The sequence below is a fragment of the Ambystoma mexicanum genome, chromosome 4q (genome assembly GCF_040938575.1).
Source record: "Ambystoma mexicanum isolate Mex_15411 chromosome 4q, UKY_AmexF1_1, whole genome shotgun sequence".
NCBI lineage: Eukaryota > Metazoa > Chordata > Amphibia > Caudata > Ambystomatidae > Ambystoma > Ambystoma mexicanum.
This window is the reverse complement of record NC_090928.1, coordinates 657685628-657702561: the sequence shown is the minus strand read 5'-3', so window position 1 is coordinate 657702561 and position 16934 is coordinate 657685628. Positions and strand designations below refer to the sequence as shown.

The window sequence follows — 16934 nt, the reverse complement described above, 5'->3', positions numbered from 1 at the left end:
CTTGTTATAAGAAAATACCTTATTTTGCTATTCCAGAGCTTCATAATGGGCTTTAATCAGTAAGACAAGTATAATGTGTGTATTGTATCTGCAATATGTACTAGACGTAATGTTTAGAAATTAACATTGCAAAATGTCAAGAAGAGCCAGTTTACAATGTAAGTGCAATTACATAATTTTCATTTTCACAGTTGCTTTTGTGTAAACAACACACCACTCCTCTGTCCAAGATATCTGTTTTGTATCATCCTCTAGTCGCACAGCTAGTCGCACAGCTATCGGCAACAACTGTGGTGACTCTAGTGAATGCATATCTGACTATGGGACTCGCACCCACACTGAAAGAGACAGAGTGAGAGTGCGAGAGAGAGCATGATAGAGAGGGCTAGATTGGAGCATGATATGCCGGGTACAGCTAGTGAACCTATAACGCCTTAACATTTCACTTTGTGTTTTTATATTTGGTCATATGTAATATTCGCATTGAACTACCAAGGCTGAAAAAAACCCTGAAAGATGCTTTTTCTGAAAAAGTGGCTCAATTTTCTATGCAACATGCAACCTGTGAGGGGGACGATAAAGTCATCAAGTGCTGTGGGGTGTGTAACCAGCGACTCGATAAGTAATGTGCGAGCGGAGATGGTGAGGAAGGGAGACAGTATGTGAGGGGACTGCAGGGGTCTCTTCCCACTCAAGTAGAAGGTGAAATGTAGAGGGGGAGAGCAGGGCAAGGGCTTCAAGTAGGTTAGAGGTCTCCACAAGGCGGGAAAAGTGAAGGGTCAGAGGAAAGATGTGCGGACAGCTCTTTAGAACAGATATCTGGTATGATTTGCCTTCACTCAACAAATCGCACTGCGCCATTTTACAACATTCTCTGTTGAGAAGTTCCGTATAAAGGGCATGTCCATCTGTTTCTGGTCTCATCAACCAAAGGACAAATCATAATTTTCAAGTATTTTGAAACATATCAAGAAATGCACTTACATGGACTCAACTCTATCCTCTGGACCCTGTACTTGGCCAATCACTGTCCCTTGTCTTGTATTTTTAACCCAGCCAACAACTCCAAGTTTCCGAGCTTCATCCTCAGTGTACTGCAAGGTAGGTAAAAAATGGAGAGAAACATACCATGATTCAAATGCTCAGTGATGGAAAACTAGAGTTCAAGATTACAGCCTAATGGCGCACACGAGAAGTTAAAAATGAAAACAATGTAAAATACAGACTGGCATGCGCAACATATCTCCCCACTTCAACCTCTGTCCCGACTGTAGGAACTGTTCCTGACATGTTCTCTTTATGAAGGTCACATTTAATACCTCTTAACAACAGATAGTAGTATGTCAAGAAACGATTGGAAAGGAAGGATTGGAGAGAGGCATGGAATATTTCTGGCAGAAAGCAGACACTAACTTGGAATGAAAGACTCACTTATTGTGTTGCGCTTCAAAGTCAGCCTTTTTACCACCCACCTCTCGCCCCAGCTCACACAGATTCTAGGATAGCATTGCAATTTGGCCCACAAGATGTTTCTCATGCCGCCTGATAGACTAGCGTCAAGTCAACGCCTTTGAACAAAATCCATGATTTGGAGAAAAACAAATGCTTCTCAATTTTTCCAGTTGACTCATGCTCCCAAAACCCTTTCGGAGCATTTCACAGTCTGGAACCACACATAGGTCTTCGTTCTGCCCAGGTGTGAAGTGAAGAGGATCTCATTTAAGCAGGGAAATGTAGTTTCAAACAGCCCTCGTTAGTTAGGTACTGGCCAAATATGCACATACATTGAGTAGCAGTGCAGCTGATTTGTGGTACAACATCTGTGCTTGTTCCATGTACTAGATGTAGCGTTAGCAAGCAAGTATTAAGACACAGCATGTGTACTGTGTCCTCATTCATAACTTGATCACAAATACACAGACACGTTCATGTTTGAGGCCCCTCACCCATCCAGCACCCTCTGTGGAGACCAGTTGACAGCTGGCCTAGGATAATTTGGAGAATAGCACATGAAGCAGAAATCAAACATCGGTCACATACAAAAATGGCTTTGCATTACATTAGTCGGTGACACTGCGAAAAGGGCAAAACTCACTCATAATCACAGCCCTCATTAATGGTTTGGAAGATGTACTTAGTAGTCACTTCTGCCACCCTGGGAGTCGTGGCGGGCGCACTCCACCACTCTCTGACGCTACTGCTAAATCCCAACAGAAGACTTGCTCTGTGGTGTGATTAGAGATTCTAGCGAGCACTCTGGAAGGGTGTTTATTGAAAGCAGCCCAAACCAACTCACCTTTTTTTGTTGTTGCAGTGGCGCCCCTTCCATAATGGGCAACACAGTGATGCTCTCCTAGAATGCATAGGCAACCACTGCTGTCAAGCAGAGCGCTCCTCGTCAGTAAACCTTACGAGGAGCACCGGTAGCCTAGTTTTACATAAAAGATTAAACATCTGTGTAAGGAAAATAAGTGTCTCTTGAACCTAAAGCTATTTGTGGTGACAAAGTAGAACTGCGAAGAAAAAGATTTCAGTAAGGCAAAACCAAGTGTATTTTGCCTTTTTGGTGCAATATGTAGTAATTGCTGTGTGATAAGCTTTCCACTCACTTTCTCATTATTAGGATAGCACACAATATTTAATTTGGCAATCACAAATGTGTCTCAATGAATATCATTTATTATTAGAATTATGTGGTCTGGTATGTTCCTTGTAACCTTAATGACTCAACATTTCAACACTTTTAAACATTTTTTTAGTTTATTACAAACATTTAAAAACATAAGCAAAACTACATCGTTATACATTTCATCATTCCTTTTTGTTTTCTTATCTTACAAAAAAACAAAAGAAAACAGATAAAACCATAAATTCATCTCGTACATAAAATGCCTAATCATTTTTTCCTAAACCTTCATATTCAATTAGGGTTACTTCTCTATTAATATCTTTTCGTCTGTTTCACACATCTCTATCAAACAGTTTAAACAGTCCTTATTCTGGCTCTACTGCCCCTTGCGGGCTACTCTGAAGCACCATTAGCCCTCTTGTTGCTTCCAACTTCAGACCAATCTTCCTTCTCCCCTTCATCTCAAAGCTCCTTGAGCGCCTAGCCTACTCTCAACTCTCAGCTTTCGTATCCTCTCACTTCCTCCTCCCCACCTCTCACTTATGTACTTAATTCTCTCCTCACTGCTCGCCACGCCAAGCAATCCTCAATTCTCATCCTCCTTGACCTCTCTGCAGCTTTTGATACCGTAGATCACCCCTTAGTTTTTAGCACTCTGTCCTCTTACGCTTCAAAGGCTCTGTCCTCTCCTGGCTGTCCTCTTACCTCTCCAATCGATCCTTTACTGTCTCCTAGGGTGGCCGCTCCTCCTCCAACTTCCCCTTGAACTATGGCGTTCCCCAGGGAACCGTACTTGGACCTCTTCTTTTCTCTCTTTATACCTCCCTCCCCGCCCCCGTCATCGCTTCCTTCGGCATCTCCCACCATTTCTACGCTGACACACAACTCTTTCTCTCCTTCTCTTCTTTCACTCCCGACCTTCATCGCACTCTCTCTTCCTGCCTTACGGCCATAAAAAACTGGATGTTATCCCATTTTCTTTCCCTTAACACTGACAAGACTGAAGTGATTTTCTTCCCTCCTAACACTCTTTCCCCTTCCCCCTTCCTTTCATCCACTTTCCCCCTTGCAATCTCCCCATCTCCACCCATGCCCGCAATCTCTGCCTCCACATTAACTCCTCCAACCACATCTCTCTAACCTCTCGTGCCTGTCGGCACCACCTCTTCAACATCTGCAAGAATCGCTCCTCTCTCACCTTCCACGCTTCAAAACTCTTAATCTCCTCCCTTATTTTCCCCTGCCTCTTCTACTGCTCCTCTCTCCTCTTTGGACTCCCTGTCTCTCACCTGCCTCCCCTAAAATCCATCTACCACTCCTCTATCCGTACTCTGTCTTCTTGGCCCTCAAGATTCTATTTCTACCTCACTCTCTTAACTCGGCTGGCTTCCCTTCCTCTCACAACTAAAATTTCAATTCCTCTGTCTTGTATACAAATCTCTCCATGATCTCGCCCCCCCTATCTCTCTTCCCTCCTCTCATTTTACTCTCCTTCCCGCCCTCTCCGCTCAGCTGATCTCTACCTACTCACTGTCCTCTCAGCCTCATGTGACTCCTCAGGCTTCCGCTCCTTTCAACTCTTGGCCCCCTTTCACTGGAACTCCCTACCTCTTTCTACCTGCTCCTCCTCTACCTACTCATCCTTCCGCTCCTCTCTGAAAGCTCTTCTTCTCCACTCCCCTCCCTGACTCTCCTTCCCTACCGCTCTACCCCCAATCTCCCTGTCTCCCCTTCCCTTCCCTCTTTCCCCCTCCTCCCGCTGACCTCAATTCTGACATTGAAACCACCAGGGGGCGTAGGAGGTCATCAGGGGGCGTAGGAGGTCACCAGGGGGCTCCCTCCCTTCCCTCCTTCCTTCCCCCTTCAACCCCTCCCGCTGACCTCAAATAAGACTTTGAAACCTTCCTTACCTACCTGCTCTCCCCTCCCCGCCCTCCCTCTCTTCCCCACCTTTAAGTAAATTGTTCTGCATACTGTATCACTGGTTTGTTTCATGTTTGTAAATATGCTTCTTTCATTATTGTATCTTGTTATACTGTAAAGCGCTTTGGATTAAAGCGCTATATAAACTCAATAAACATAAACATAACATAAACATCTTATCCAAAAGAAACGAGAGTGCAAATATCAGCTTATTATTTTCTCCCTCGTGTATAACTAGCAACCATTCCTCTGCTGATCTTGCAGGATATTTGGCCATCTGCTGGCCCATGTGTCTCGTTCTTACTTCTGTCATCTTAGGGCAGAACAGCACCAAATGTTTCAAAGATTCTTCTGCATCGTTACAAAATCGGCATGATTGAGCTTTGTCATCAGTGTCCTTCTTTTGATAGCTAGTTTCTTTTGTTTCTCAAACATTCAATCTGAACTTTAAGAAAGTTGTTCTTATCTTCTTACAAGGAAAGATCGTCAAATACTTGGGTAGTGCATTTAGCTTTTTTACTTCAGCCGGCGCGTTCTTCATTCTGCTGTGTTGGATTCTTTTATCGTAAGTTTCAATCCAGTCTTGTTCAAATCGTTTTTTCTTAACTGCATTTGGATTTTGCATAAGAGTTTCTCGATCTGTATTCAGCTGCAGTAAAATGACTTCGCAAGAACGTCTCCAAATACTTAACACGCCATCCATATTATGTTTTTCCGGGTTATTGAAGATCCTAAACTGTAGTTTATTATCAGCTCCAGCTGCCTTTCTATATAAAGTTAAGGTATTCCATATCACAATTGCGTTTATTGAGGTGACGCTGATCTCATACCTCATACACGCTGTTGGGAAACCTTTGGGAAGTTGAAGGATCCTCCGCCATATTACAAGTTTGCTTCGCGACCAAAGTTCATTGTTACAGCCGAACATGGCCTCAGCTCCATAAGTAAGTGCAGGAATAATTTTATTCCGATAGATAGAATCGTAACATGTTTTAGAGAGTATTTTCTGTATTTTTTGTGTATTTTCTCTGCCTGAGCAGCTAGCTGTTTACACTTAGACACAATGTTCCTTACCATGGGTTCGTCATTAATGCTCGAGTTCATTGTGATGCCTAGATATTTAGCCTCTGTCATGACTTTCACAACCTCTTTCCCAACCATACATTGGAAGTTTAGTCGCTTTATTTTCTTGTTATCTCCTTGTAAGTTCTTAAGAATTAGGATCCCTGTCTTCTTTACATTAATCTCTAATCCATTTGCCTCTGTATAGTCTTTTAGTGCTGTAATCTTTCGCTGGAGGCCAATGGGCGTGTGATCTAGGACTGCTATATCATCAGCATATAAGATTATGTTAATATGATCACCATCAATCTTAGGTGGAAATGAGTGGACATCATCCATGCGTGTGCCAACGTCAGATATAAATAGATTGAAGAGCGTCGCTCCTAGAGGACAGCCTTGCTTCACACCAGAAGTAGTTTTTATGGGTGCTGTTATGTGTCCAATCTGATCCAGGCGAATTTGTACTGACGTGTCTGTATAGAGCTCTTTTCTAGCAGTCATAAGGCTTAGTGGACACCCTTTTGCCAACATTTTAGTCCGCAGCAACTCTCTATTAACACCAACGAAGGCATGAGCCATGTGTATGAAAGCGATATATATGGGCATCTTTTTCCTAATTGTTTCCATTTTTAGTATGTTTAATATCAACAAATTAAGGCTACATCCGACCCCTTTGACAAAACCGGTTTGCCTGCTGTCCGCCACACCAGCCTGTTTAATCCATGTTGTTAATTGATTTAACAGTTGGGTGGCAAATATTTTTCCTACTACGTCGAGTAGCGCTATCGGTTTATAGTTCTTAGGTTTCATTCTTGAACCTTTTTTTAAAATGGGTACAATTATTGCACGCTTCCATGTGGTCGGGATCCTGTCTTTGTTAATGCTTTGTGTGAACAGTTTGTAGCAGAAATCTGCCCATTGCTCAGGATTCTGTTTCAATATATAATTTGTAAGCCCTTCGGGCCCTGGTGCACGAGGTGAACTCAATTTATTGATATTGTTATATATATCCTCTCTCGTGATATTAATATACCATGAAACTTCCTTAATCTCTACACAGATTGTAGCGCACTTCTGTTTTTGGAAGAGCTCTTTGTAATGATTGATCCAGTTGAATATTGATATAAATATATGTAATTTTGTAAAGGTTTTTTTTAAACCATAAACAAATAAAAAAAAGAAAAAAAAAGAATGATTGATCCACTTTTCTTCAGTTACTACATTATATAGACTCCCATTTTGTGGTTCTTCTAATCCGTTAATGGTTGACAAAAGTCTCTTGAGTTTCTTTGCGATAAGCAACTGAACATGCTTTCTGCATCATTTTGTTCCATGGTTGCTTAATACCACTTTAGCCAATTCTTACAGTTCATCCTCAATTTCCTTTTTATTATTTAGTTCTCCGATCTTGTCTTAGGCAATTTTTCTAGATAACGACAATTCTTTCGCAGTTCCCTTTTTCTGAAGACCACTTCTGGGTTGTACACATGTTTCTTTGCGACGACTTGTGAGCTTCTATGAGTTTTATATACCTGCAATAGCTAATCATATTCTATATTTTCCTTAAGTTGTGTCACTTCTTGTTTTCATAATGACATTATCAGATTTTTTATTTGGTCACCATTCAGTCTTAGGCGGTACCCACCAGGCTCTACTTCCACCTTTTGATTCCAGGTGGCTCCCAATTTTGTTGTTTCATGTTTGAAGCAGATTGTGATCACTTTGTTCAGTTTTAATAACCTTCATCTCAGTGATCCTACTTATCTTTTTTGAAGTCACAAAGTAGTCCAGAATCGATCTTTGTTTCTCTCTCTCCCATGTAGCATTAGTAGGAATGTCTCACAGCATATTTACATTCACAATCTCCATGCTTCTAACATCCGGTTATTCAAGCACTGTTCTTGTTTCTGTGTCTTTAAGATTTTCTTCTTTTTTTTTTAGTTTTTCCCGCTGGTATAATGTCCAGATTAAAATCACTGCACAGGATTATGCAAGGAATGTCTTCTAAAGCTATTATGTCATCTATTAGATCACAGACTTGATCAATAAACAGAAAACGTACCAGTCACTTGATGTTGTCAATATATATTTACTGTATGGATTTTTAAATTAGAATCTTTTCCATCATCCCTATTCCCAATGATGGTCATTTGGATCTAGGCAGATGGGTTACATGAACTCAAGATTCTAAAGCCACTTTTTAGTTTCGCCATGGTGATTAGGCCTGACAGGGCGACCTTTAGGTTGTATAATCGCAGGGTTAAACACCAGCCCTTAGCCTTCAACAGACGAGCCTGGTTTCCTGGAAGCATATAATATTCAAGGGCTTCAACAGCTTACAGGATTTCCTTATCAGATGAGTAAATCCACAGGTATTCCATGAACCCATTTGCTTTAACTCATCCGATTTCACCTCTGCATGTTATTGATTGTTCTTGGTATTTAGGGCTCCGGCCAGACAATTATCCTCACTGCTGCTCTTAGCCATACATTTCGTGTTATTAGGATTTACATCTCTTTCGCCGTTCTTGCTCTGAATTGTAATTTTAAACGGCTTTCCAAGTTTGGTGATCTTTGTTATTTGTTTGTGAACTAATTCTTGATCATCTCTTTCATTTGTTCTTCTGGCCATATTCTCTTTATCCTTCTTCAATCTTGTATCAAGCATATTATGGCCTAATTGAATATGTTCTCTTATTTCAGGTAGACTCTCTGTCTTGCTTTTCACTGCTCCATTTACTTCAATCACATTTTCATAATACCTAGGGGTAACCTGAATGTACTTACTGAAAACTAATTAATAGCACACAAATTTCAAGAAAAGAGTGACCAATTAGCTAATACACATATTTGTCAGACCGGTGTAATGAAACACCTACATGATGTCACAAGCTCCCTGCTTAACACTGGAGACAACTAGTGGGATGACAAAGAGAGCAGGATAATGCCCCGAGATAGTGGAAGATGGGCTTGGAGGCATCATCGGGTAGGCTGGTCACTCACACTGAGTCAGCGCCATAAGGCAGTGCGTCTAGCTGAGGACGCTGTCCCTTTAAAGGAAAGAAGTCCTGTACCTCAGGGGCTGGAAAGAAGTGGATTAAAAAAGACCAGGCACTATCCATTCTCCAAAGGCACTGCTGGTTATCTCTCAGAGCCAAAGGGATTAGTAAACACTGTCCCTTTTAGAGAGCAGAATCTGGAAATTAACAGAAATAACATAGCATTAAAGTTGAATGCTTGCAGCGAACAACCAGCTCATAAAAAAGAAACACTTTCATTTTCCTACAGTGCTTGCCCCACATTACATTTGCTCACAGCACTCGCTTTGCGAGTCTGCTGACACAAACGCAGCCCATTTAGTTTTCTTAAGGGGTTCAGGCGTGCTCGCCAGGACGTCAGAGATGCACTGTGCATTCCTATAAAACGCAACGGCCGGTGGTGTATTTTATGTACACGTCACGTCACTGCGCACGCAGGATGTGACGCACAGCTAATTAAAGGAGCTAGAACGCACGGTCAGTTCCCTGCTAAGCCTCCAACCGTGTGGATGTGTTTTCTTATGCACGCAGGCCTACCCAACCCGCACCGGAGCTTCCCCGCCCAGCAGGGAGCTCCAGCTGACACAGTGGAATGGCACAGTGTGTAATAAAATGCTACGCTGCGCCCATCTCCCTGCGAGAGCACAGAGAGCGCACACAGGGAAACAACCCCACATGTAAACAGGCTTTCTCATTGTTCACCCTTAGTTGGTTCTTCTGGAGCTCTAACACAAGTCGCTAGTGAGGAAGTGGAATGCTTGGGGAAGCAGGGCGCTCCAGCTGACATGTAACACTGGAGAAAAAGGCGTGATACGAATTACACAGACACACACACATTTTGGAACCACACTGCACAGAGCAGTGACAACCCACACAGGCACGCCATCCACACCCTGGAGGGGTGGGTCTACATGGACCCAGCCATGCAACACACGCAATTTGGAGCAACAGAAGGCTCAACCCACCAGAACAACTGCTTTGAAGTTGAGAAGGCTGCCCCAGCTACAACCCAGCCACACAGCAACAGGGGACTAACGGGGGAAACATGGCAGAAGACATATCCACACGCAGTACAACAAGAAGGGTAGCTGGTGCACACCAAATATTTGTTATAAAAAATTCAAAGTTTAAAGGTCCAGCACTGCTGGTTTCAGAAAAGTGAAGGTGCAAGGGAGGAATTAAGGTCTTGGCACAAGACCCCACTATACACACGAAGAGAGAAAAAGGATCCACAGTAGGAATCCTCCCGTCCCTTGCACATTATCTAAATCCACCAGAAAGGCGGTTAGTTATTCATGTAGAAAAATCAAATTATTTTGTATAACATAGCAAATAATTCATTTCAGATAAAATTTCAATAAGAAGTCTGTGTACCCAGTTTGTCTAAAACAAGTGTAATCAAAAGAACAATATAACAATAAGCAAAGCACATCCCAAAAGTCCAATATCAATAGCTTGACGCGTTTCGAGGTGTTCCCTCTTCATCAGAAGCCTAATAGGACTGTTGATGGTTGACAATCATAAAGGGGAAGAAAGAAATCAAAATACTATCTGTTACATTTTACCTATATTGGTTAGGTCATTTACATGAAAAGAATTGACTAGACATCCAATTACTATATTCTAACATATTCTACTCCAAGTTATTGATATTGGACTTTTGCTTATCGTTATATTGCTCTTTTGATTAAAATACCCGTATTTTGGACAAACTGGGTGCAAATACTTATTGAAATGTTATTTGAAACTAATTCTTTGCTATGTTATACAAAATAATGTGTTATTTTTCTTCATGAATAACTAACCGACTTTCTGGTATATCCACACGCATACCAGGCACCCCTGCGAGAATAGCAGTGTAGTTCCACTCTCCCGCAACAGAATGCAACCAAATTGGCATTACAGCAGCCCTGGGCCAGTTTGACTTTTACACAGACCCTCTTCGGTTGGGCCTAAATGGATGATCTGGATACAAAAATTCAAGATGGCAATGGACTGTAAGGATGTAACTACGTCGAGGAAAATGAGGTCTCACCTCTTACTGAATGTGGGCCATGACTTGCTACATATTTTCAACTCCCTAGCATATCAGTCGGCAAAGGAGGCCCTATCAGGGCATTTCATGCCACAGCTAAACTCTATGAGACATTCAACTTTTGCACCACAATCCAGACAGAGGATGAGCCCCTTGATGTATTCCACACCAGACTCGGGCAGTTGGCCTTATCCTACGATCTCGCGGGCATAATAGATCAGATGCCAGATCATCAATGGCATGAGCTCTGAAAGGCTGTCTCACAGTTCTAAGCGAGAAGGGCATCCCCGTTGCGAGAATATTGGAATATGGACGTCATAGGGAACTATCGCATGCTAGAGCAGCTCACATGGGCACCACTCTGCAAAAACTGCAACGTGCTCCATCAGCTACAGTGGCACAAATATCAAACTGTGCAGCGGCCAAAAACAGTGAAACTCACACACCCGAGAGGTGGCAACCAAGAACCACAGGGCTGAACGAATGCGGATGGTGTGGAGGTGCACGCTATGGGAGAAGAAACTGCCCAGCCCAAGGCACCGCGTGTGGATCATGCGGGCATGTCGATCTTCAGGCCTGCACCAACGCATCCAATCCCAACAGCCAAAAGTATATACCAAGAAGAAGCAGGTGGACACTGTTAGGATGGATTTCTGAACTCTGACCTAGTGGGCAGAGGTTCCGAAGGCCAGCATAGTTTCCTGGAACAGGGTAACCTTCTGGACAAACCAGGCCAATCAAGGTAGCATTGACAGCGGTCAAGACCGGGATGGGTGACTGCAAGACCTCAATGAGCACACAGGGTAAAGGTCACTCCCAGACAGGAATATCTATATTAAAAATATAAGTACATTTATTCAAGGCCTTTGAAATTCAACACACAGCAATTATCAATAATAATACATCAAACGAACACAACACTACTATAGTACATATATACAATACCAAGTGGCCTAAAGGGATAAAAGCACAATATGGGTCCACAAACTAAAAGGTAAGGACGCAAGCAGTGCAAATAGTCTATAGGCAGTTCTTCATAAAGTTAACTGTAACTTAGAGGCAGTCCAGTCCCTATGAAGAGAGGAGCCTACAGGGACGTAATTTCACCAAAATGCCAGGGTTAGCGGAAGTGACATCACACGACCCTTGATGCCTGATGACATCGCAGGAAGTGATGCCATTTGACCCCACCCCGAAGTGATATCGCGGGAAGCGATGGAACGCGACCTTTCACCCATTGACAAAACAGGAAGTGGCATCACGTAGCATTGTACACTCCGAAAAATATGGTTACGATATCACTATAATGTGATGTACATTTCATAAAAGAATGGATCGCCATATGAATCGTTAAGGTCAGTGTGTATAGGCCCATATTACCAAATGACTGTGAATGCAAGCAGACGTCCATGACCAAATGGTAATGATGTGTTATTATATAGCACTTACGCTTAAGCACTTTATTTAGAAAAAAATATACATACTGTATCACCCAACCTGTGATGGTACTCATTTATTGACCTCAGAAGGATAAAAGGCTGAGTTGAGGCATTTAAGAACATACTAAATCAGTGACTCACCTCCTGAAGTGTGCCTGAAATAAACCTTTAATGAGTGTAGCAATTATTGTATAGCATTCCAGAAAGACACATTATTTGGTATTCCTATTCTTTCTTATTTAGGGTCAGTGCTGAAAGTGTTAGACTTGTGGCACTCCTGTTCTTATTTTTCTTCTTTTTTTTAAGGTGCCTGAACAAGAAAGCCAGCCAATCTAGAAGTAAAGAGCCACTTGGTGCTGGCCAGCCCAGGAGGTTGCATTTAAAAAAATTACAAAAACAACATTTTTTATTAATTTTTTAGAGGTCGCGAGGGCGACCACAGAGGTCCCAAGGGACCCCTAAATGACATCCCTGGGAGCCTAGCGCTCAATGTACTTTCAAATGCTGGTGCACGCGATAGTGCAGAAGGGCGAAAAAAGGGTCTCTTGCGGGGCTGTAGTAGCTCAGGAAGGTGGGTAAGGCAATGAAGAACAAGTTCCCACTATTCGTGGAGGGTCTCCCCAAAAGGACATAAAAGGTTCCAGGAGTTGGGAAAGGTTCGATAGCTCAGACTATCTGCGGAAAGGAAAGTGGCCCTCAGGGGACACTTGTGCGTAAAAATGGATGGATGTGCTAGGGGCCACCGGTAAGGGTTGCAGGTACTCACCGACCCCCGGCGCACTCCGGACCAAACTTCGGCAGTCAAGACCATTTTGGTTGCAGATTCAAATGCGGCAGTTGTGCGGCTCTGGGGCTTTCAGCAGCGAAGTTACAGCAATGATTCCCTGGCGGGAAAGTGACAATTTCTCCACTCCTGGGGGATGGATCAGGCCAGTTTCACTGTAGCATGCTTCAGGGCTCAGAGGGACACAGCAGAAAGGCACCTGCGAAGTTTGTCACCATGGCTGGGTGACACGGTGTACTCCGGTTTGTGCGCTCTCTCTTTTTTTGGGAATGCCAAGTGTATGAAATTCGGTGTGAGAGGGCCGTGAACACAGAGCTTGCGATGTACCATGTTTCAAGGGTCCCCTCGAAACGGCGGTGGTGTCACAGCAAAGGTCCTGCGCAAACTGGTCAGCCCACTGAAGGTGCCGAGAATAGTTGGTCCCACTATTCCAATGGGTCAAAACGTCTTCGACCTGGTGTGGGTGTTTGGGGCCTTCTCTTGTCCAGAATCTCCTTTGCGCCAAAACGAAGAGGACCCAATGGGAGATCTGCTCACATACAGGCACACCAGACGTGGACCAATCACGGACCACAGTAGTCCCAGTCATTCACAGCACACCAGACTCTCTGGCACCCAGGATGTGTATTGGAATTAGACAGTCCAACCCACATCCTGGAAGCACACACACAAGGCATGCAGAAGCCTGCGAAAGCTTGGCGTTTCGCAGGAGAATGCATGCCCAAATAAGGACTGATCCAGGGAGGCTCAACCTGAGGAAGGCAAAGGGGCAAAATGGACAAAAAACAGCACAAATAACCTCGTGGCATGGCCATTTTGGAGCCAGGCCACATTCCTATGCCAAACGCGGTAAGCGCGGGTGGCATGGCAAGAAAGGGTTTCAAATTTGCAAAAATATAAGCTGCCACCAGCCCTGTCCAATGCACATCTGTATTTACCCTAAAAAATCCCTTGAGGGAGTCTACGGCCTTTGGAAATGAAAGGAAGACCCAAGTCCACTGTACTGTAAGGTACATTGTGCACTTGTAACATGTTGCAGAAAAGTTGCAACATTGGAAAGGACTAAGGGAAACAAAGTCTCTCAGTGCTGACTGTCTTTAAGGGAATGTCAGATTCCCCATAACAAAGTGAGTGAAAGCCCAGTGGAGTGCAGCTGAAGGCTGTGCTTCACTGGCAAAGTCAAACTATGGTGTTTAAACAGCAGCAAAATGTTGGGGAGTACACAACTGGAGGGAAAACCTCACATCAATGGGAATCTTTCCTAACAGACACCAGCCTCGTTGTGACTGGGGATAACTCCTCCACAGATGAATTTGGGGATGATCATCATGGAGATGCGGTGGCAGTTGAGTCTGGACGGACTAGGGGTAAGGGCCAAGTTCACCTCATCTTGGCCCTGGAACAAGGCGATGGCACATCAGAGATGATGAGATCCAGCTGCTGCATACATATACAGGGGCAAGAGACAGTCATGACAGTTGACACAGGAGCATCCGTAAATCTTATGCCTGCAGACATGTTCAAGTGGATGCAAACCCAGCCAGCACTATAACACAGACATCCTACTGTTCGCATATGGGTGCAAAACGCCACCAACAGTCGTCGGACACTTCAGAACAACGCTCAGCAGGGGAGACAAGGAGATCAAGTCCAAAGTATACGTCGTCAATGCGGGCATGGAATGCCTACTCAGTTGGGAGTCTGCAAAGGATCTAGGACTGTCAAAGTTCACATGCGACTTTATAGACTACCGAAATCAGTGATCTACTGACGAAAAGCCCAGGTCTCCTGCGGGGCATTGGATGCCTGAAAGGAAAGTTGGTCAAACTACACATTGACCAACGGTGCAACCCAAGGCGGTATGACACAGCAGGACACCGTTTCACAAGCAGGAGTTAGTTGCTAAGGAATTACGAGAACTTGAAGTAGCAGACATCATAGAACCTGTGTCTGGCCCAATGCCGTGAGTATTGCCCATGGTGGTTACAAAGAAACCAAAACAATCGGAAAAGGTGAGGATCTGTATCGACATACGCCTGCCAAACGTAGCCATAATCAGAGAACGACATATCATCCCAAGATTGTAACGGATCTCACAGGCTCCCGGTTCTTCTCCAAACTTATACACCAGAGTAGTGACAAGGCATTTGCAATGGCATACTGAGGCTACACAAGACAGGGAACGATTTTGGCCCTCAGCGTTTAACAGACTGCTATCCAGTAACAATAATTCAGGTCGGTGCCTCCTGTGTTGCATTGTCCTAGTTTCCTAGCGTATGTAATTGTCAATAAAGGGCTGCCATATGTCTTTAGGTTTATATTTTTGGTTACATGTGCTAACTACATCTTGTTCTAATTCATGTATGTACATCAGATCCAAAAGCCAGTCTGCTTGTTTGGGTGCTTCCTGGCTTAGCCATTTCATCAATATTCTGTGCCTAGTGTAAGAAACCTGAAGGTGTCTCAACCGCTAGTCCCCGGGGATCGGTCATCCAGGTGGCCAGGACACGGCCATTGCTTTTGGATCCAGTTCCTGGATAAGGGGTCTTCGGGAGTGGAAGTGGGAAACCGGAGGGAAAGACGTGGTATCCCCTTCATTGTAACACCTTTTCCCCATCGTACCAGCTACGATACGTAGCAACTCAATCTCCCGTCCCCTTTCTCGACACAAACACTTTGTCACTCACGGTGAACTGTCCGTGAGAAACGACTAATCCCAGAGCCGTATACCTGACATGGCCGACCACTATGGTCAGGCAAAGTCAGGCAATTACGGCTCATTACACACACCTAAGTTCCATCACACTTCCCCACGCGGATAAAAGGCGAAGGCAAAACAGCAGTTCCAAGATGGCAGTTTAATACAGGGAGACACACAGCGAGACCAGAGAGGGATATACGAAGGGAAGTACCCTTGACCTGTGAAGACTGTTACTTTCGTGAGCCTTGGAAATTAAGAAACCCGAAGACCAGGAACGAAGGCTGATCAAACCTGCACAGTGTGTCGGAGGTACTCGGGGCTCTCCCTCATCGATAACCAAGGCAGGGAGGAGCGATTGTCACTGTGGTATGGTCCTTGGTTCCTCCAACAAAGCGACGTCAGAGAAGACAGCACAGCCGGTGAGTCAGAGATACTGATACCAAGCCGGTTGTGTTTTAAACCAAGGTTGTAAGCGGCAAGTTGTATACAAAATTGTATACAGAGACCAGTGTGTGAAGCGTTTGTGATGAGCGACGCATATACAATTGGAAGTCAAAGGAAGTAGTTGAACTTTATGATAGAACTTTGGGAAGCCAAGAAAAGATACCATCCACAGAGTGGTCTGGCGCCACATGGGTGCTCATTTGAAAGCCTCTGTTAAGTATCCAACTGATGCTGAGTGTGAGAGAAATAAATATTGTGATCGAAGTGGTCATGCACGGGGTAAGCTAAAGTCTGTGCACATTTGAAAGTCGATAGTTTAATGTACATCACAATTGGTCAGAGCTGAGGGAGACTAATTAAACGAAAAGAAGGGATCTGAGCCCGGCAGAGTGGGAACCGGAGTGAACTGCGAGTCCCCCGAAAAAAGAATTCTCTGAACCTTGTTTTGAAAGGGATCGGAGTCCGGCTGAGGGGGATCCAGGGTGAATACCCAAGTTGAATACTGGTGAAAGGAAATAACGTTTGCGCATTGTTTTTGGTAGAGCAAGCCCTCTGCATAAAGAGACTTGCAAGAAGTAAAGAGACTTGGACACCGAAAGTCCTAAACTAGGAAAATGAAACTATATCCTTGTGCCGCAGAACCCAGAGTTTGTGCTTAACTCAAGTGACCCGCCTTGTACCGTGCTGAAAACATCGGGAAGGGAGACAACGGCCCGAGCATCCGGGCATATTATTTTGTGATCACTTCTTTCTTTTTCATGAACATTACCCCAAATCGTTTGTATATTAGTGGTAAGGATTGGCAATAGGTATTTTTAGTATAGGCCCTTTTATTTTGACGAGACTCCACTAGGAGTGCATTATTATTATTTGATGGTC

At 43.9% G+C, this 16934-nt stretch overlaps 1 protein-coding gene across 1 annotated transcript in view; it reads right to left on the bottom strand.

Annotated features, from left to right (window-relative positions):
* Positions 1-16934, bottom strand: part of ACYP2 (acylphosphatase 2) — a 1335183-nt gene that overhangs the window by 1028760 nt on the left and 289489 nt on the right. The window contains exon 3 of the mRNA XM_069607235.1: positions 985-1094. Within this exon, the coding sequence (XP_069463336.1) occupies positions 985-1094 (110 nt within the window). The remainder of the gene's footprint in view (positions 1-984; positions 1095-16934) is intronic.